Source organism: Nilaparvata lugens, chromosome X (genome assembly GCF_014356525.2).
Source record: "Nilaparvata lugens isolate BPH chromosome X, ASM1435652v1, whole genome shotgun sequence".
NCBI classification, from domain to species: domain Eukaryota; kingdom Metazoa; phylum Arthropoda; class Insecta; order Hemiptera; family Delphacidae; genus Nilaparvata; species Nilaparvata lugens.
The window spans coordinates 75,642,551-75,665,828 of record NC_052518.1 but is presented as its reverse complement, the minus strand read 5'-3'; the positions used below and the strand labels follow the sequence as shown (position 1 = coordinate 75,665,828).

At 34.2% G+C, this 23,278-nt stretch overlaps 1 protein-coding gene across 1 annotated transcript in view; it reads left to right on the top strand.

Moving 5' to 3' along the window:
* The first annotated feature begins 10,576 nt into the window (after positions 1-10,576).
* LOC111046952 (beta-1,3-galactosyltransferase 1) overlaps positions 10,577-23,278 on the top strand; it is a 69,626-nt gene continuing 56,924 nt past the window's right edge. Inside the window, exon 1 of the mRNA XM_039441634.1 lies at positions 10,577-10,781. Within this exon, the coding sequence (XP_039297568.1) occupies positions 10,677-10,781 (105 nt within the window). The 5' untranslated portion in view covers positions 10,577-10,676. The remainder of the gene's footprint in view (positions 10,782-23,278) is intronic.

Here is a 23,278-nt window from a genome sequence, read left to right as displayed (position 1 = left end):
CCAAACTCTGCTTTAGCTTTCATCACATTTGTTACAAGATAACTAAGTGCTTTTTCACTAAGAGATGTTTTTGGATTTTTGAATATCTCCCATGCAGTGTTTGCAAGAGCTCTGTCTGCAATCGCTCGTGACTTATTATCACTATTTTGAGTGTATGCTATATCATGTACCTTACAGGGTCTATCTAATGAATTTATACCTTGATCACCTCTCTTTAACCTTTCATTAACCTTGGTGCCAGGTCCGCACCACTGATAGCCGGGGATGTGGGTTTCCAGGGATGCATTTATCAATTTATTTATGATGGTTGATGTAATGTCCCCCACAGTATCCGCTATACCTTTGACAATTTTGCTAGCTGAACTCAAGATTCCTCTCCCTCATTCCCTAGAAGATAACTTTCTTCTACATACCATTTCTCATTACCTTTCAACTCAATAGTTGAACATCGACTGAGGTTAATTAATCAAACACTCAACCTCAATCAAGAGACAAAGAAATTGTCTCACTAAGTGCTTTATATATTACTACAAAGTTGGTATGTTTTAATCAATAGGGAATACAATTTTCTATCATCAAGTGTCTTATTAACACACTTGTTAAGTATGTTGTAAGTTTTGTAGAAATTGCAAAGAATTGAACGTTCATCAATCATAAATCTATACCAATGTCTTAGACTAACATCGAGAGAAGCATCTGATGAATTGACACATGATTTGATATAAGATAATGTATGATTTCTTACTAGCAGTGATTCCTGCATCAATTGAGGTGTTTCCAAATCCCTAATCTTATTTCATACATTTTGTATAGATTCCAATATTCTCTTACTATCATTTTGCATTGAATCATTTTTTTTCAAAGCAATATGGAAAAGTAATAGCATATTCACACAACATATTATAAAGAGAAGAACAAATAAAACTCTCCATACGATTATCTTCATTGCACAACTTCTCCCTTCAAGTGTTGTAAGCATACTGATAAAAATAGATTGCAATATCTATAGTGAGTGTATAGCGCTAACAGATGGAAGAGAATCTCGCAACAAGGTTGAGACCAACATGTGGTACATGCAAGTGCGCGCGCAGCAGCAACTATAAAATAGCTTATCTTGTGACCGTACACTCATTGACTGTATAGTTAAAAGAGCATTACTATTCTTGCATGAACTATTCTACATTCATTGAGTGTTCAGTTACAAGAGGATCTATTCTTGCGTGAACAGTGTACTATTCTACATCTTCTTTGACACAACAAACAGGTGAGAATTAAAAACAATTTTTATGACAATAAGATTGTTAAATTTTAACAATCTTAATGTCAGTCCATGTAGCAGTGACATGCTTCACCACTATTGCTAAATTTTTACAATTAGCATTAAATTTGATAACTTTTACGGGCGAAATTATGGATGAAAACCTCTGAGGTAGATATACCTCAGAGATTTTCTTTGTAGATGCAATGTTTATTTTTAATATTATTCTTCTCCCGTGGTGGTTTGTTTCTTCACGAGCAGAGTTAATACTATGTGGGACATCTTCCGCCAGCTCATGGAGAGGCATCCACGGTTTAGCTGACGGTCTATTGATGATTGAAACAAAATCATCCTGATTGTCATCATCCAGTGCCGCCACCTTCTCTAGTAGCGGAGTGATGGAGGAGTTCTCAGCTTCATATTATGCACGTTGTTTCTGTTAAATAAAAATAAATCTATGATTAGTAACTTATTATAATTTGTTTCAGATTATCAACTACTTGTGATCAACAGATTATTGTCATAATCTCAACTTGATATCATCAGATTGACAAGACATTCTCTACACAAAGTGAGTAATATCAGTTATTGAAATGATTTGAATAAATAAGATTTCTTGCTTCATATTGCAGAATCCAATAGTGATGCATCAAATGCATACATCAAATTAATAAGCAAGCTCTTTCAATGTACATTGCAACAAATAACTATCAACTGAATCAGTAATTTTCTTAACACATCACTTCAATATTATATTCTATTATTTTATAGCAAAAAATAGTATGCATGATTAGTACAAATAATAATATGTATATCAGTGCAATGTAAGCATCATAATAATGATCATGAAATCAAAATATTCATCCTATTCAATTTTTGACTGAAGTCTAATCAATTCAACTAGTAAGCTTGATCAGTTCAATTTCAAAAAGTAATCATGATAATATTCATGAATTCAAAATATACACATCTTATTCAATTCTTATCTGAACTCTAATCATTTAATATCACATTGTGAATGCATGTAATACGAAGACATCTATTGGAAATTAGTTTTTTTCTCAGTAAAGTGAGAAATTTATTAGATAGTAGCATGCATTCAACCTAATCACTTCAAATAATTATATTTTTTGATTTCATAAAACAACATAGAAGTTGCTCAATTCAAATGAACATATCAATTTCAATGTAATCATCATATTCATGAAATATACATCTTATTAATTTTTTTTAACTGAACTCTAAAGTTGAATAGTTTCATTTCCTATATTACAATTCGTTATCAAGAAATAATTCTTGTTTGAAATTGTCTTTCAAATCTAATCAGATTCATCAATTTCTCACAATAAATTGAACTCTAATCATTTAATATCACAATGTGAATACATGTAATGTGAACAGATCTATTGGGAATTAGTTTTTCTCAGTAAAGTAAGAAATTTATCAGATAGTAGCAAGCTTTTAGTAGCAAGCTTTCAACAAATTAATGACAACATATAAAGATTTAAAATTATCTGTTCACATTACAAGTTAATAATATTTGAAATAACTAACCTTTGAGGGTACAAAGTTGGTTTCCTCATCCTCCTCCAGAAAGTGCAGCTTTCTCTTCCCCTGTTGCTTGTTGGAAATCATTGTGAGCTGCACACGTCTTGGTGCCCACTGCAGATGAGATGGTGGAGTGTCCAGTACAATGATTTCCTCACTGCTCAACCCCCTCTCCACAAAGACACCACGGCTCTTCAGTGGTGAGTCCTCGCAGTCGGATGCAGCAGCGGGAGCAGCACTGATAGTGGTGGCTGGAAGCTTCTTCTGCTGAGCAGCTTGCACTGCCCAGTAAGATGGGAAGGAAGTGCTTTGTTGAGGAGGAGTATCTGGAAGAATGTAGTCCTGATGCTTAGATGATGAGTCCATGATGATGAGGATATGTGAAACAGGAATGTGACTAGTGCTCGAATGAAGCTGGCAAATCCAATAAGTGCTACTTATATACTCATTCGTTTCTCTCTCTCTGTTTTAGGATGAGTGAGAGATAGTGCATTTTCTCACTTATCACATCCTTGACATGCAAAAGCATTCTAACACGTACAGCAAGGTGCATTCAGAGAAAAAATATCAAATACTCACAATGCACTAATATAAAATTTCTCAGTTCCAGATATAATATCTCGAATAACAATATTTTGAATGCAAGAGCAATGTAATATCAAATCTCTTCATTAATTTTCATAATTAACATCACATGTTGACTTGCTAAATTTCTTCTCAATATTATTGTGATTTTCATTATGTTCGTTGATTTCACAGAGTTTGAGTGTGCAGTACTGCATAATCACTCCAGTCTTTGAGGAGGAAAGATGTATGAAGAACTAGTCTGAGAGTTGGAGTGTAAGCAGAGAGAGAGAGACAGTACAGCACATCATTCATTGCATGTAAGTATGATACAATTTTTACTTTATTTTTCTAATCATGATTTTTTCAGAACTTACTTCTTTCCTGATAAATTACAGGAAGATACTACTACAATGCACTTATTCCTAACAAATCACTAATATCTCGATTCTGATTAGGAATTACTTCTACAACAGAGTGCTTATTGTACAATATCCAGCTTGTTTTCCCACAGCATCTTCTTCTTCTTCAACATTCATCTTTTCTTTTCCGTTATAGCTCATCTTTTTATATATACAAAACAGAACATGTATCACTTTTTCATAAGGATTTTCAATAATATATTTGCAATATACACATTGCAGATATGATTTCTCATGTAAAAAATATCCATTTATTGCAAAATAGTCTGCTCTATTATTAAATACCGAGAGCTTGAATGGTTCTGGACGATGGAAAGTTAAAACTCATTCTTCATATTGTCGTAGAGTATTATTAACGAAATTCTCCTCTTCACATGAAATATTATCTTCTTTGTGCCATCCACAATTTGGACTGCATTGCTCATGTTCCTTACTAAGATCGTCTGTTGCCAACCAATTTTCTAAATATACTGAACAAAACACACATTGAACAACGTCAGGTGCTCGCACAAATATAAAACCCTGTTTAGCCATATTTTGAGGTGACAACAGACTCGATTCTAATTTCCAACCATTATCAAATGTTAATAACCTCAATCATTCGTGCATGAAAATCTGATAACATTTTTGCACTGTACTTGCAGCTTGTCAAATCACAACTGATTTTTTAGATTAATGTTCACTTGTTTTTATATCTAATTCTATGCCATAGTAATATATTCTTTGTTTGTTTTCTAGTAGCAGAGATGGAGCATAGCAGAGAACACAGGGTTAGAGGCGTGAGTTTGCGCACAATTCGCCATCGCATTTCCTTCGAAAACGTAGCACCTGACATTGAAAATGTGCTTCAAAACTCAAAAGCTCGTGTTTTTGAGATAATAAGAGAACAGGCTGCACGTTTCAAAGGAAATGTGAAATGGTTTTTAGTATTAAATGTATTATTGTATAAGATGGTAGTTTTAGAATCAGAGGAATCCGAAGCTGTTTCATCCATTGTGAATCTACATAGCTACTCGGCCATAGGCTTGAATGTCTTGGAGAGTTATGACAAATTGAATGAACATTTTATGTTAGCAGTTAGGAAAATTTTAAGTTCATTCGATAACTTTGTTCGATTTGGGAGTGGGTGGGTGTTGAAGAAGATTGACTCGCTTGATGTAAATGTGATTAGATATAATCCAATATACACAAGCAGTTATATTCAAACACCCCAGTTCATCAAGAATAAGACATGTGTTATCAATGTCGAAAATCTTTCTGATAAAAAGTGTTTTCTGTGGAGTGTTCTAGCCTATTTTCACCAGAAACCAAATAATTCGAAATTAACGGTGAAATATTTGAGCAAATTTTTGTTTAATTAACACCGCAAACGGGAAAAACGGATTGTCACGTCTTCTTTCTCACCTTTCGAAAAATGCTCATCAAGTAGATGTTTGTAATTTCTGTTTTCTCAGATTTACAACAAACAAATCTAAAAATTGTGATGGGAAAGCAAATTTGATGAGACATCTAGAGCTTTGTTCAAAGTTCCAGTCTCAGAGAACTTCATACCCAAAACAAGGTGAGACAATCAAATTTGAAAAACTCGGTTCGACTTTGAAGAAAAAGTATACAATCTACGCAGATTTGGAAACATTTGTTGTGAATATGTATGGTAACGAATCTGATTGTGAGGATGTACCTATCACCAGAAGTTAAACCAAGAGAACAGCGCGTCATATTCCGTGCGGGTATTGTTTCATTGTAATTGATGTGAATGGAGATATCGCATACGGCCCAGTACTCTATAGATTGAGTAATATCAATGAAAAGATCATGGAGAAATTTCTCAAGGAAATAATCGAACTGGGCGATTTATTGAGTGTGGATATAAAATGTGAAATTCCAATGGAGCATTTAAGTGAGCGTCAGCAACACGAATTTCAAAACGCTGATAAGTGCGGCCTTTGCGATGAAGTTTTTACCGAAACAGACACAAAGGTACGCCATCATGCACATGAGAATGGAAAGTTTTTGTGTGCTGCTCATGTGTCATGTAATTTAAATACTCGAACTGACGATACAATTAGCTGTTACTTCCATAATTTTAGCAGATTTGACAGCCATTTTATCCTAAAAGCTCTCGGAAAATGTAAAAAAGAAATTTCCTGTATCGCCAATACATCAGAAAGATTTTTGACATTGATAGTGGGAAAAATTAAGTTTTTAGATTCATATAAATTTATGAATGAATCTTTAGAAGTATTAGTGCGCAACTTGGTAGATAGTACAGATATGGAATCAAAGCTCAAACGTCTGTTTTCAGTATTTAATGACCCCGATCTCGAACATAGGCAACTCTTGTTAAAAAAAGGAGTATATCCCTATTCATACATATCTTGCCCTGAAAAATTTGCTGAGACTTCTCTCCCTCCGATAGAATGTTTTTATAACGATCTTAATGATACACCCCTCTCCCCCAAAGAATATGAGCATGCACAAAGAGTGTTCTAAACATTCAAGTTGAAATCTCTCGGCGAGTATCATGATTTCTATCTGTGCCTAGACGTCATGCTATTAGTTGAGGTTTTCGAAGAAATGAGATCAACACTTTTTAGGTCATATGGCCTTGATGTGACTCATTTTCTTTTGCTTGCTCATTACACTTGGAATTGTATGTTAAAGTTCACCCGGGTTGAACTTCAATTGATTAGCGATCCCGATATACATCTAATGTTTGAATCAGGAATGCGCGGTGGTGTTTCGTTTATTGGCAAGCTTTATTGCGAAGCCAATAACAAACACATCCCTGACACATACGATCCCACAAAACCAAGTAACTATTTGCTTTATATAGATTGTAAATCTTTGTATGCCCACTCTATGAATCAATTCTTACCTTATGTGGAATTTCAAGTTCCTCTCAGAGGAAGAAATCCATGCTCTTGATTTTACAAATTTGGAGAGTGAATCAGAAACTGGTTATGTAATTGAATGTGATCTCAAGTACCCACAGGAGTTACATGATATGCATGCCAATTTCCCTCTCGCTCCACTTCATCAAATTCCTCCTAGTGAATTGTTCTCCAAATACCAAACCAATGAGAAGGGTCAAACTCTGACTAAAAAACTCATGAACACACTTTTTGATCGAGAAAAGTACATTGTTCATTACATGAATTTGAAGCTGTACCTTCAACTCGGATTGCAATTAACAAAAGTACATCGCGTCATTAGCTTTTCCCAATCGCCTTGGTTGAAGAGGCTCCTTTTTCCTTTTATATTATCCTTGAAATGTAAAATTTCCAAAAACCTTGTATATACGTCGACGCGCAATTTAAAAAGGAACATAGATATACCTGTCAAATTTCATGGAAATCTATTACTGCGTTTCACCGTAAATGCGCAATATATAAACATTTAAACATTAAGAGAAATGCCAAACCATCGACTTGAATCTTAGACCTCACTTCGCTCGGTCAATTAATTATTAGTATTATCTATAATGTTGAGATCATTGAAACGTTTTCAGATATATGTGCAGGTTTTGTCATTAATTTTCTTTTTAAATTCTGTATCGAAATCATGTATCATATAACCACGTTCCTATTTGAAAAAAGAAGTTGTATTAAAAATGAAGTTGGATGAGTATAGTTTTGAAGCGATAGAAAGTAGTTTTTTTCAGTTGGAATAGGATCCCCATGGAACCTAATGTCATATCATACTACTTGTAAAAGAGATATTTAACTGTTTCCATAATAATTCTCATTAACTCAGGGTATAATTACAATTTGCGGATTTCAGAGATCAATACAACAGTTCATGAACGAGTTCTTTAACCCAGGGGTCACTAGTTATTCTATTAAAAAACAAATCAACTGTCAGCTGGATTATAAATTACATTTAATATTTTTTATATAAATACAAGTAGCCCTTACAAAGAAAGCAAGCAATATTGGAGTATGGAGAAAATTCCTCCTACTCTCATAATATTATTATCCTGAAGAAAACACAAATTGAGTCAGCTGTATTTCGTCTATTTTTGCAAATTGGTTTTTAATGCCTAAGGGCATTAAGGACCGGTTTCCGAGCTCGGAATTTAGTTAAGTTCTATACTTTAAACAGCTGGAGTTGGAAAATTTGCTTTCCAAAATGGGGCATAGTCCACGTTTAAATTAAATTTTCGAAAAACTAGAAAGCCGGTTAAGTTTTAATTGTGATTAATTCCACCAGAACCAATCCGTCTCATCAAAAAGGTCTTCTCTGATTGGTTCTCGTGAAATTAATCACGGTTAAAATTTAACCGGATTTTGTGCAACCAGGCTGTAAATACAGTGTTTCGCTGTAAATGCGGAACACACATCAAGAGAAAAGCAAAACCGTCAACTTGAATCTTGGATCTTGCTTCGCTTGGTCAATGAATAATATTTTATAGTCTCATTATTTCTTTGATCAGAAGTAGATGGTATATAGCGATATTGGAGTATGAAGGGTTTCACTAAAATTACTATTGCCCAGGTCAGTAAAATAATTGAAAACGTGAATCTTTTGCTTTGATTGTTTTCTATTATAGATATGGCAACAGGAATTTATTTTGGTTGTTTCTCCATAAAAGTTTTTTATTGATACTACTAGTCTATATATCAATAATAATTTTTATTTAAATACTATTTATATATCATTAAATATTATTTATTACCCCGTCACATTATATTATGATGAAGTGGGGTATCATTTTTTTAAGATTGTGCAAAAACAGTACGGTAGGCCTAAAACTTTTTTCTGATTACAGTATTTCTTTTGTGAGATAATGGAATAACTAGGTAATCAATAATATTAAATATAAATAAAAATACTGAAATTGAGTTCTTTTTAACGAATAAGTTTTTCAAAAATTAATATTCTTTTGAGAAAAATTCTCTATTCAAAAATACCATGAAGAAAATATCCATGTACATTTACTGAATCGAAGCTTGTACTGTATATGTCCAACTACATTTTCTATTTCACTTGTGGCTTCAGTTCCATTGTGCATTATGATCACTTGACCTAAGTTTGCAGGTTAAATAATGAAAAAATGAATTCTTTATCTGACATTGCAATTGGATTATAATAATGTTGTTTATCCAAGTTGATAAACATTTGGGAAATATTTTGAAAAGATATTAGGGAAATATTTTGGGACTGTGACATGATACACACCACACACCTGAAAATAAATCATTCATTTTTTGAATTTTCTAAATATTATTATTACTGTATTTTTGTTTTGTTGTTTTTATTCATTTTTATAATGAAACTTCTTCTGAATGTTTCTTTCAAATTTTGATGATTGTAATTTCACACTACTTTGCAAGAATTCATTAGAAGTAAAATGATGACATGCTGAACTTCTGAAAGCAAACTATTTCTTTTTTTAATTCTTTATATTATCATTATTGTATACAATTTTTGTTTTGTAGTTTATATTATGAGAGTCTCACTACATGTTTCTTACAAATTTTGATGATTGTAATTTTACATACTGCATTGACTTATTGATTTAATAAAAAAATATGAACGTCTGAAAACAAACTACTGTATTTCCTTCTTTGAATTTTCATATTATTGCATATAATTTTTGTTCTGTCGTTTCTATTATGAGATAAATTCATAAATTTGTTTCTTACAAATGTTGATGATTGTAATTTTATGCCTTGGTATTTGAATATTACTCAAGAGAATATATAAAATCTATCTGATTGTTTTTTCATACTACATATTTACTTATTTTTGGAGGAAAAAATAAATATCTATTATTATGATTTTAATTTTATATATCATTGACTTATTCCTGAAAATAAAATAAAAATGTATTAAGTTATGCTTAATTTATATTTTCCAGCTCATGATCTTGGTACCTGATCTGATTTCCCAATAGTAAACCGTTCCTAAACTTGTTACATGTATGTCCAAATTACAGTTCCAAAATGCATCAATCCAAACTATTTTTCTATTTTCTCACAAAACTCGTGTCACTTGATTTTCTATAGAAGTGTGGAAATTTATTTCATGAATAAACTCCTATGGATGTGTTGTCCAACGTTCAGAGAAATTATAATTCAGAGGACAAGTATAAACTATATCCATAGATTATATAATTTCACATCTTTTCTGAAAAATAAAATTATTACGCATCTGAAACAAACAGAAATTATAATTCAGAGGACAAGTATAAACTATATCCATGAATTCATATCATTTCACATCTTTTCCGAAAAATAAAATGATTACGCATCTGAAACAAACTTTTAAAATTCGTAATCTTAAAATCTTTGAATTCGTATTTGAGTGCCTTTTTTGGAGAACGAAGCTTGGAACAAGGGATTCATAGAGCTACATATTTTGAAAGCAAATTATTCCACCTGGAGCGCTGAGAGCTGCCTACGTCATGGATTAGCTATATAGTTTGTTTACAACGTCGACAGAGCGGTAAATGGTTTGTTTACAAAGTCGTCCGAGCGCTCTGTCACAGAATATACAGAATGGAAACTTGTAATCAATCGCCTATCTAACCAATGCTTTTTACATGACGCCAATACTAAACACGTCACGTGACCTTGGAAAGTTCCAATCCTGGTCTTCTGATTGGCTCGTAGCAGTGAACGAGATCAATTGATCCGAATCATTGAAGTGATCCGAACCTACCATCAATACTATTACAATGCGGCGCTTCCTAACAAGATGGCGGATTTTAGCGTCAGGGTACTAGCCAAGTTTCCGTACTGTATGTATACTGTTGCTCCGTCGTCCGAGGTGCTCCGAGTGGCTGTCTCCCGTTCCATTTAGCATTTACCGTTTTAGTTTTAGTGTGGTTATGGTCTGGGTGGTGGGAGGCGGCTTATTCGCTCGGTTTTCCATGTTATATGAAGTATTGTAAATTGTGTAAATTTTTATTCAGATGTAATGTGCTATCTATTTCCTATTCGGCTGTTGAACTCCCAACTATAAGAGAAAATGCCAATAAAACAGTGAGTACCTTATTTTCACAACATCTCATAAGCCTAACCTAGGACAACCACATTGGCTTTTAAAACGTTATTGGATAGATTTGATTAACTGCTTAGGTACTGTTTACGGACAGAAATCTACAATATTTTTTAAAATGATTTGACTGACAACAGTATGCTAATGATGACAAAAACATGTTGGCATTGTCAATACAGTATCAAGAATGCGGCGTGTAATGGTTAGCCAATACTTATAATAAAAGAGATTATTCAAGAGTATACAGCACCAATATTTGATTATTCATTAAAGGTATTGTTATAGTAGACATTACTGTTCAAGGGTTATTTTAAATGTATAATATCATTCATTGAAATGAAATGTTCATTGATGATATTAAGACGACTTTTCATTATAGACAGTAAATCTACCCTTATAACTCGAGTATAGCCTATTTGCTATTACTGACAGGAAGTTGTCAAATTTTAATTCTTAAATATAGTAAATGAATATTTTGTTTTATAAATTATTTGTGTATTAGGCTAGTAAGGCTGACTGTGAATCATAATTGTATTCTGGAATCGTACCTTATATAGGCCTATTGATTTAATATGGATTTGTACAATCTAGTGTAGTCCAGTCAAAGAAGAAAATTAGTAGCCTAAGGAAGAAAATTATTGATCCCTTAAGCACTGGCCACACCAACGTCTGCTAGAGGTAGCGAGCTCGCTCCCGCGGCGGTAGTTCAGGCCACACCAAAAAACGTCCGTTAGCGGTAGTTTGGTTTTGTTTTTGTTTTGATGAGTGTGGTTGTCTATAGTGAGGTCCACGTTATAATGACAGCATTTGATCAACTTTGGTTTTGCTATCCTTGTCTATCATTCGACAAAGCCGGTGTTACTATCCTTTTCTAGGTTCACAACGATGCCAATTATGTTTTTGACAGTGTGGAAATATAATTAATTAATGCAGAGAATCGGCATCGCTATTCTTCTATCTTAATCATAACTTTTTAAAAATCGATGGAATAGATCCATGCTGATTCTGATCTTAGCCTATAGAGCAATTAAATCTCTTGAATTTGATGTATGATTTCACACTTTTACGTATTTCCTTACTACTGTTGCAGCAGCTTTAGTACTGGGTGTGAAATCTCCAGTTTTGCAACAATGAAAAAGGAATTTGGAGCTTGGAGGGAATGTTTTTGAACACAATTTTTGAATTTAGAGCTTTTTTGGCACTAGTTAGGAGAAGAACATATTAAAAGTCACCACCGCTACCCCATGTGCTGAAGGGGTGAGGGTGGTTTGAAAGTTGTATTTTTTGTTTTTTTGCTTACACGCTTATATCTTGGTACTCTAACAATGCGTACAATCGACATGAGTAGCTATTAAAAATGAACCATGATGAATTTCCTACAATTTTTGTTCAGTAGAGTTTTGTGATAGTGCTAATATTTTTCGAGATATTCGCTCTTGGAGGTGTGAAATTGTTGAAATAACTGTTTTTATCTTATTTTTTTGCTCTTCCAGGGCTTATAACTCTCCAATAATACATCGTAAAACTCAATGCTCATTGTAGGTTTGTAGAGCGTTTAATTCTCTTTTGTTTGATTTATTATTCCACTATTTCATGTTTTCCTTCCATTTTTGTAGAGGATGAAATTTTCAATTTTGCAACAAGTGTCAACTCAGCGGTTCCACATCTTCAACAGAGGGTGTAAAGATGCGCTCATTTGCTATGCTTACCTCCTAAATAGTCTCAATTGAGCTGCAAAGTCAAAAATAGTGTTCTAGATTGCCCCTTCAAGTCTCATTGTCGAATGATCAATTGCTTCAGCATTGAAAATTGGAGATTCCTCATTGATCGCTACAAAATCTCAATTGGGATATTGTTGATTTCATCCCGAATCCGGAATTCTCTGTTATTCCAGAATACAACCACAGATATTAGTCGAGTAGTAAATCTTTCTGATTTAAAATAGCAGGGGGAAAGCTGAAGCTCATAAGACAGATTTTTCTGAATTCTTTTCAATTGAATTGGATAAAAATAGAGCCAATGATCATATATGTTGATCTCTCAAAACACTTTATCAGACTTGGATCTGTTTACGAGACATGTGATTTGTTATGATATTGTACTGAAAATACCATCCAATCTGTCTCCAATGCCATCCTGTTTCATCCTCAAAAAGGCGTGAGTTAAATTCGTTAGCCAATGAACTTCATCTAAATTATGTGTTCAAAATTTAAAGTCGATTGCTCTTCTGAGGTTTTTTTTAAATGTAAAACATACGTAAAAAAATCAACTTTCAAATACTTCAATGTTTTCAATTTTTTAGTTATATTTGAGTGCGATATTCAAATTCTCTTCGGTTTTTAATCCATATAAATGCTACTTGAATATTTTTGGACTCGAATCCATGAAGTAAAGTAACATAACCCACTTCTATCAAAATTCGGAAAGGGACAATTTTGGGCTAGTCCTGTTGATCCTTTCATGATGATGTATACATGATTTGTGCAACATGGAATGTATAAATAAATTGATAAAATAAGTAGTTTTTTTCACAGAAACTTGAGTTATACAATTATTGCACTCTCTTTCACAGAGTGTCATGTCACTTAGCCTCATGGAGATACTACTATCAATATTTTATAATATTCAACCATAAGTCTACTCAAAAATTCTGACCAATCTCCAATGATGAGGGTTTTCTGCGTAGAAACTGGTTCAAATAGCTTCGCTTCGGCTAGGAACGAAAGAATGTAAGCCGTGATGCAGAAAGGCACTCGTGCTTTGCACCCCAAAGCAAGAGAAACTAGACTACCTAGCTAGGATAAATATACAATGAGGTCATTGACAAATGCCCCTAGCAACAAACCTTTTAGCGAAGAAAAATCAGATAAAATATTTAAATACCATAGGAAAAATGCTTTTGAGAAAACAATGTTTCAACGAATTATGTGAAACAGTAGAAATTTAAAAGAAACATTTTCGAGTATGTAAGCTGATGGGTGCATATTTTTAATTTTTTTATTACGGATGATGCCTAAATTTACAATGATTAATATAATCGCGGTATAGGAATAGATTATGGCAAAACTATGTGACTAAATAATTTATGCCATTTTGATGAGATCCCAAAAATTTTAAATCATTATCTGTCTTATAATATTTAAGAATTCAATATGAAATATATGACAATTAGAGTGTAATAGTATATTTTCGCACCTAGGGCCGAAAATAAGACTTTTCCGGCTTGAAATCGGTTTTCAAAAAGATTGAGAGCCGGAAAAACATTTTTGCCTGTGGTGCGAACACTATTTTTCGCCACACAGAAAAATAAACAATATATAATATGAGAATAATTGTTTATTAAGCACTTCCGAAAGCAGAAGTGGAAGCTCATAGCTCTAGCAAATCTGAATATCAGGAAATTGTCCAAGTATTTTTATTTTTTTATTCTGATTTGTCTAAATAACCTAAAAGATTATGTTCAATTATGTGGGAGGTTGAGTTTATACTTTTATATTCTTTCAAATAACAATAAGATGATATTATTATAAATGTTTTAATTATTGAATAATAAACACAAATAATGAAAAGTATTTGATCAGCTGTTTTAGCACACTTGAAATTTGGCCAATCTGAATGTCAACGGAATTTTAGGTTAGAAGTTCTATCCTACTCTGAAAAACGAATTCGAATAATTTATAATATATATCTCATCTGTATTTCATTCATCCAAATAAAATTATAGTATATTATTGCAGAATACTTTATTCAATTCTAGAAGCATAAACTGATTCCGTTTATCCACCATGTTTCGTGATAAACGCAGTACTAGGAGGTTTGAGGTTAGATTCTATTATACTCTGAAAATTGAATTTGAATAGTTTATAATATCTCATTTGTATTCCATTCATCCAAATAAAATGATATTATCTTATTGCAAAATACTTTATTCAATTCTAGAAGCATAAACTAATTTCGTTTCATAAACTATTTTGTAAACACGTTCACATCAAATCAGAATCAGTTGACTTCAAGGTTATTTTACAGCCCTATGGCCGTAAAAATTTTACCGGCCTGGTCAGAAAACAATCACTTTCGGCCTCCATATGACGCACGTAAACCAGCTCATTACATCCAAGTGCGACGAAAAACCAATTAAATTATTGATAATAAAGTAATTCTTATTTTTATTGAGAATATTTAAGAATTCAATATGAAATATATGACAATTAGAGTGTAAAACCAATTAAATTAGGTATTGATAATAAAATAATTCTCATTTTTATTGAGAATACAAATATTAAATTGAATTAAAACGACTAAAAAAATTAATTAAATATTACTAAAAAATTACTTACTTTATATTAAATCTACATGACGATCTGACCATGTTAAGTCACCCTAGAAGAGATTTCGTGTTCATCAAAATATTGCAATTTTTTTTTTTATCTTTCTAGAGTACCTAAATGTTTTACAAATTCTTCTTAAATTATTATTTGTTACATATTCCAATATGTCAACCGGTTCAACTATACTGAACATACTTACGAAGTACTAATTAGTGCGAAGTGTTGACAAAATTGGATTACTTGTCAGAACATTCTATCTTTTGACAATGAGTTATCCACTGCCGATACTTTAAACTACATCCACTGTCAGTTAGCATAGTTGTTTCTTGCATAAATACATTGATAGGTAGCATGCATAAGATTACGTAATTACTCCCATTTCTTTTGCGTATTCATTATTATACTCAGCCTTAAACAGTAATAACGAATTCTACACTCTTTGAAAGACGCTAGAGTCATAAAATAGTTAATGAATATTCAGACAAACCTATTATGTGTTGAACTGTTTCCTTGTTAATTCTCAATGAAAGCTCATGTGAATTTCCAAGATAAAATATGTATAATTTTCAGTTTGATTTCAGTAGCTTTTTCAAGTCCCTAGTATTAGTTAACTTATTAGTTAGCTTCTATTTGCTTTGAAGCGTTTTATTGCTCCTTTCTATACATGTCCATGACCTATTCAAACTCTGGAATTAGTCTGCCTACTCAATAGGTGCTTATTCATTTTGTGGAATTATTCACTACCACTAAGTGTTCTACTTTTCACACAATTATCTTGTTCAAAACTTGTTTCAAGCTCAAACTCGATGCTAGATTTTGTCACGTCATGTTGTTCTACAGCGGATAAATGAGTAATGGTGAAACATTTACTATAGTAGAATTCTTCTACTATTGCAGTTAAAGCCGTTGGGAACTTTATCTTTTTTGTAGTCGAATATTGGCCCCTGAGGGATAAGACTGGTGATCAATAGACCGAACTATTCGGTCATCAGACCTCAGCCCATCTCAGGAAGTACTGGATCCACCGGCCGCGGGTTGCTGGTTCTCATTGTGAAGGGAAAAGTCGCTAACCAGGGAGAGTAAGATAACTCCGTCCCTGGGAGTATCCTGGCCTGGCCTATGGGTGTACAGCGAAGGCTCCAGATTGGGAGGTCATCTGGACTCTCCGTCTCTGGGAGTAGCTGGGCACAGTGAAGCCTCAGGTTTTCGAGGTTTACAAATGGGAGTCCAGACAATGGGAATCAGGGTTCTCCCCATCTCTGGAAGTAGCAGGCATGTGAATATATCCCAGACTGTGGGATTCATGGGAAACGCCTACGTCTCTGGAAGTAGTATTATAGTATGCTGAAAAATCACCCACCCCTGATCTCTCTTTCCTAAACACTAGGCCTTTGCACACTGGGCCACCATGGAAGCGCCACCATCAAACAGTCATTAAAAACAGAAAAGTAATTAAATTTTGATACGGTCCATTTTTCATTTGTAACAATCCCGGGATTTTCAGGATTAGATAACCTGAAATTGTGAATCGTATTTTTCCAAAAACAGTTCAATATAGAATACATTTACGGTTATGAATATGAGATTTGTATAACTAATTTATTGTTCTAAGTGTTTGACTAATTAATTCTGCAGTCTACAGTTGCATATACTGTACTCTGTACTAGCTAAATAAAATTCGCATTATCTGGGCCAGTTGAATAGAACCATAAAGTTTATTTGTTGTTGATCGGTTATGTCCTAATATTGTTTCTGTTCACACACCACAATTAACGGTATAGACGGAGCAATATTTGCAATAGTGATGTCATTTCCTTGAACTGACATCTCTAGTCACAAAGTAAATATTGTCTAGCACTCTGCCAACATCACAAAATCATTATCATATGATTCATGAAGCTACTACCAATATAAAATATTGGAAAAGTTTTTATTCAAAGTTACCAATGCTCCCAAAATGGGACATGCTTGATTATTGACTAATACACACAAAGATGCCAACTGTCTTCAACAGACAACACTGTACTGAACTTGATTTGAATTGAAACTGAACAGGAGATGATTTTCTGGTGGCTGGTAGCTGGTGGCTCCAGTGTGTAATGACAGATAATACTCAATGGTATGACGTGGTGGCGCGACAGTCTGGTGGCTAACAAAATAGGCGGCTCGAGCCACCACATTCCTGGAAGCTCGGCGGGTGGCTGGTGGCTCTATTGTGCAGTGACAGATAAGAGACAATGCTACCACGTGGTGGCGCTTCCACCCAGGGCTGTGACCCAGTGTGCAAAGGGCCTTACGTCCCTTTTGGACGTCTGCTCGGTAGACGTGGAAGCGACTACATTGAAGACGTTTATAACAATTATTGGGATCCACGAGTATTTTTGAGGCTTGTAGACAAGTTGGCCTAAACCGGCCCACATACCATCGGAACGCCAGCTGTGCCCACGTCTGCGATGACTAGACTCGTCTGTGGGTAGTTACTCTGCAATGCAGGCTAAACTTCTGTGATACTTGCCTACCAACTTGACAGTGCCGTTGAATAGTAGCTCGAGCTCCACACCTCATATATATATATATATATATATATATATATATATATATATATATATATATATATATATATATATATATAATATAACAGAAGACACTTTCTATTTAATCACTTTTATATAATATAATATAACAGAAGACACTTTAAAGTTTGTAATACAGTATAAATTAAAACAGGAGAAACAAGATATAAATAGATTGAAAACACTTAAAAACTTACATTAGAAATGGGGGAAATTTTCGGAGACTGAGTCTCGTTCTTCAACTGAGCAGACTCAGTCCGCTCAAAAACTCAGCAGACCTGAGTCTGCTCGGTTGAGGAAGGAGACTCAGTCTCCGAAAATTTCCCCATTTCTAATGTAAGTTTTTAAGTTTTTTAAGACATAAATAGATTGAAAACACTTTAAAACTTACATTAAAAACGGAAATTTTCGGGAACTGAGTTCCCTTTCTCAAGGAGAATGGCAAAAACTGAGAGTGGCAGTTTGAAATCCAACTGTTAGGACCACAGAGTACATACGGAGGGTAAATTGTAGCAGTAGAAACCACAGATTACACGGTGCAGACGGATGGAGAGTAAAAGGGTACAAATTCAGGGGACATTATGGGGGTATTTATGCCCCGGTTACAAACGGGAGACTTAAGATTTGAGTGGGTTATGAATGAGGAAAGGTGTAGCTTATGAAATGATAGAAAAGAGGAGATTTAAAATTAGAAATCAAAAAAGAATTAGACTAAAATTGGAGAAAGGAATTGTAGAATTGAACTTGGATGAAATTTATTTTTCATTTTTATTGAACATTTAATATATATTTTTGGTAGCTGTGAAATTTATTATGATATTTTTTTTATTACTTCCATTAAAACTAGTCTCTAGGACTAGCCATTAATTTTGTTCTCTTATTTCTTATCCTAAAATATCAATTTTTATTGCTAAAGTCTTCCAGTGAAGCCTACAGTTCTAATCTATAATTCTTCTACTTTAAATTCTTTCGCTACACATTTATTTAATTTATACTTTTTTCACTTCACTAGCACTACACCAACTCGAAGGGCTTTGTTCTCTTCAACCTCCTTGTGAGTTTAGTGCTGTCTAGGAGTTGGATGACTTGGGTGTTGTCATGTTGATGAAGACGTGACTCATGATGGGCTGCCAATCGTCTTATTTCACTGGTCACATAGGGGATGTGTAGATCTCGGTGCAAATCGCTGTTCCTTATGTACCAGGGCGCATTCACCATGTTCCGCAGTACTTTGTTTTGGAATGTTTGAATCTGATTGATGTTAGATGTTCTAGAGCAGCCCCAAAGCTGAATTCCATACGTCCAGACAGGTTTTAGAATTTGTTTATAAATCAATATTTTGTTGTCCAATGAGAGTTGTGATTGTCTGCCCAACAGCCAATAGATTTTACTGTATTTGAGTCCCAGCTCACTCCTTTTCATCTTGATATGCTCTTTCCATTTCAACTTGGCGTCAAGAGTCATTCCAAGGTATTTTGCTGTGTTGCTGTGTGGTACTACATTCCCATTTAGATTTATACGAATTGGATCATTGATATTTTTGTTTGTGAAGTTGATATGAAGGGACTTCATCTCATTCAATCGGATTCTCCATTTCTTTGTCCAGTCACTGAATTTGTTGCTAGCATTCTGTAGTTTTGTGGCTGCTTCTTGTACTGTTTCCCCTTCTGCCAGTATTGCAGTATCATCAGCAAAAGTAGCAATTGTCACTGCATCCAATTCAGGAAGATCGCTTGTGTACAGCACATAAAGAACTGGTCCAAGAACACTACCTTGTGGAACTCCAGCCCTTATTTCCTTTAATTCAGAGACGTCATCACCTTGTTTTACTCTGAACAATCTGTTAGTGATGTATGATTTTAAAAGTTTTACAAGTGGAGTGGGAAGAATTTTATGAAGTTTATTGATCAGTCCTTCATGCCACACTTTGTCAAATGCCTGTGCCACATCAAGGAAGATTGCTGAGCATATACATTTTTTCTCCAATGAATTCTCTATTACATTAGTGATTCTATGTACTTGGTCCAGGGTTGAGTGCTTCTGCCTGAAACCAAATTGATGGGCTGGTATCAGATTCCTGCTACTTATGATGGGAGCCAATCTCTTCATTAGCAATTTTTCAAAAAGCTTTGAAATTACAGGTAGAAGAGATATTGGGCGGTACGATTTTGCTTATTGAGGACATTTCCCTGCTTTTGCAGCATAATGACTTCTGCCACCTTCCAAATTGAAGGAAAATGCTGTAATCGGAGTGATGCATTGAATAAATATGTTAGCATGATAATACCTTTCCTGGGAAGTTTCTTCAAGATTTCACCTGTAATCAGATCAAACCCAGGTGCTTTTTTGGTATTCAGATTATTTTTTATTTCTTCTTGAACCTCATTTATAGAAACTAGATCAATCTCTGTATCTAAATCATCTATTATATCTTCTTCACCATCAATTTCAGATTGAATGTTGTTTGGCTGAAAGATTTCTTCTAGATGATTAGCAAATATATCTGCCTTTTCTCTGTTATTTCTTGCCCAAGTACCATCTGGTTTTCTAATTGGAGGGGATTGTGATATTGGTCACTTAATTCTTTTTGTTGCTTTCCATAATGAATAATCTGTACTGGCATCAGCTGTCAAATTTTGAAGGTAGTTATTAATGGACTCCTCAGTTAGTTTCCTTATCTCTTCTCAATTGTTGTGTTTTGTTATTCAATATATTTTTGTCAGCAGGATCACGAGTTTGTTGCCATCTTCTTGCCCTTCGTTTCTTTAAAACAAGTTGTCGAATCTCCAGTGGGTAATTGCATCCTTTTGTTTTCCTGGTGTATTGTCTAGTGTTTTTCCAGGCTGATTTCTGGATTTGCCACATGGAATTTTCTGCGGCTTCATCTAACTGCTCAGCTGTTCTAAGTGGAATATTCAAGTTGATTTCATTCTCCAAATCCACTTTGAAAGCTTCCCAGTCTGTTGTTCTGTTGACTAACATTGGTCTGTCTTCTTTCTTTATTATTCGTTCACTGAGTGTGAGAATTACAGCTGAATGATCAGAATCCAGGTCAAAGCTCTCTTCAATATCAATAAAATTACTGGATATTCTCTTTGTTATGAAGAAATATAGAAGATCTGGAGTTTTATTCAAATCTGTTGGCCAATAAGTAGGTGTCCCTGTTGAATGGAATTTGCAGCCCAGCTCCTGGATAGCCTCTCTGAGTTCTTTTCCTTTGGTAGTTGTGAGTCTTGAACCCCAATCCTTATGCTTGGCATTAAAATCTCCACCCACTATGAATCTATCTCCAAGCTGATGAAGAATACTGGTATAATCATTTTTCTTTAAATTGTAATGTGGTGGGAAATATGCAGCTCCAACAAGTATTTTCTGGTTGATAGACTCTATTCCAACTACAGTTAGCTGTATTTCATTACTTTGAATACTGGAGTCATCATAGTGTTTAATACTCTCCTTCACTATTACAGCACTTCCACCTCTTGCTTGATTTTGAGGATGAATAGTTTCGTAAACATTATATCCATTGATTTTGAAGTGAGTCTGCTCAGTTGAATGGGTTTCAGAGATAAGGCACACATCTATATTTCGGGTCTTTAGAAATATTTCTATTTCTTGTTTTCTATTATTATTGATATTATTTATTCCATTGGCATTCCAGGTGGCAATCCTAATATCTTGTTGGCTTGTAATATTCATTTTTTAGTTTTCTTCTCGATACTCTCACTCTTGCCTTCCAAGCTGTCAAGTCGTCCAGAAAGAATGTTTAAACTGTTTAAAATTTCCTGCAAAACCTTATTAACATCAACTGGTTGTTGTTGCTGTTGTTGCTGCTTTGGTTGACTCTCCTGTTGTAGGCTTGGAGTGGGTTTTGTTACTTGAGAATAGGATATATCTCCAGTGTACTTTCTAGAAGTGAATTTCCTCTGTTGGGTTGTATGTTGTACTCCGCTACTTCTTCTAACTATGTTGTCTTTTTCAGTTCTTCTTCTCTGAAGTTCTTTAGCGATAAGACAGCCTCTGTAGTTAGCTGGGCGAGCCTCAGCACAATTGAAACATTTGGCTGGGGTTTCTTTAGCCTTGGTACATGAAATGGTCCAGTGTTTTCCAGCACACTTCACACACACAGGTTCATGTTGACAGTATGCCTGAGTATGACCAAACCGCTGACAACGTTTACACTGCAGAATCATTTTATTGCTTCTAATTGATTCAATTTTCACTTTCATATAGCAAATATGTTTAATTTTATATTTTTTTTGTATCTTCAGTATTCTTGAATGTTAACATGAACATTGGGAGTCTGATAATGTGTTCTTTTCCATCCTTCTTCACTTTTTTCATCTTGATATGCTCTTTCCATTTCAACTTGGCGTCAAGAGTCATTCCAAGGTATTTTGCTGTGTTGCTGTGTGGTACTACATTCCCATTTAGATTTATACGAATTGGATCATTGATATTTTGTTTGTGAAGTTGATATGAAGGGACTTCATCTCATTCAATCGGATTCTCCATTTCTTTGTCCAGTCACTGAATTTGTTGCTAGCATTCTGTAGTTTTGTGGCTGCTTCTTGTACTGTTTCCCCTTCTGCCAGTATTGCAGTATCATCAGCAAAAGTAGCAATTGTCACTGCATCCAATTCAGGAAGATCGCTTGTGTACAGCACATAAAGAACTGGTCCAAGAACACTACCTTGTGGAACTCCAGCCCTTATTTCCTTTAATTCAGAGACGTCATCACCTTGTTTTACTCTGAACAATCTGTTAGTGATGTATGATTTTAAAAGTTTTACAAGTGGAGTGGGAAGAATTTTATGAAGTTTATTGATCAGTCCTTCATGCCACACTTTGTCAAATGCCTGTGCCACATCAAGGAAGATTGCTGAGCATATACATTTTTTCTCCAATGAATTCTCTATTACATTAGTGATTCTATGTACTTGGTCCAGGGTTGAGTGCTTCTGCCTGAAACCAAATTGATGGGCTGGTATCAGATTCCTGCTACTTATGATGGGAGCCAATCTCTTCATTAGCAATTTTTCAAAAAGCTTTGAAATTACAGGTAGAAGAGATATTGGGCGGTACGATTTTGCTTATTGAGGACATTTCCCTGCTTTTGCAGCATAATGACTTCTGCCACCTTCCAAATTGAAGGAAAATGCTGTAATCGGAGTGATGCATTGAATAAATATGTTAGCATGATAATACCTTTCCTGGGAAGTTTCTTCAAGATTTCACCTGTAATCAGATCAAACCCAGGTGCTTTTTTGGTATTCAGATTATTTTTTATTTCTTCTTGAACCTCATTTATAGAAACTAGATCAATCTCTGTATCTAAATCATCTATTATATCTTCTTCACCATCAATTTCAGATTGAATGTTGTTTGGCTGAAAGATTTCTTCTAGATGATTAGCAAATATATCTGCCTTTTCTCTGTTATTTCTTGCCCAAGTACCATCTGGTTTTCTAATTGGAGGGGATTGTGATATTGGTCACTTAATTCTTTTTGTTGCTTTCCATAATGAATAATCTGTACTGGCATCAGCTGTCAAATTTTGAAGGTAGTTATTAATGGACT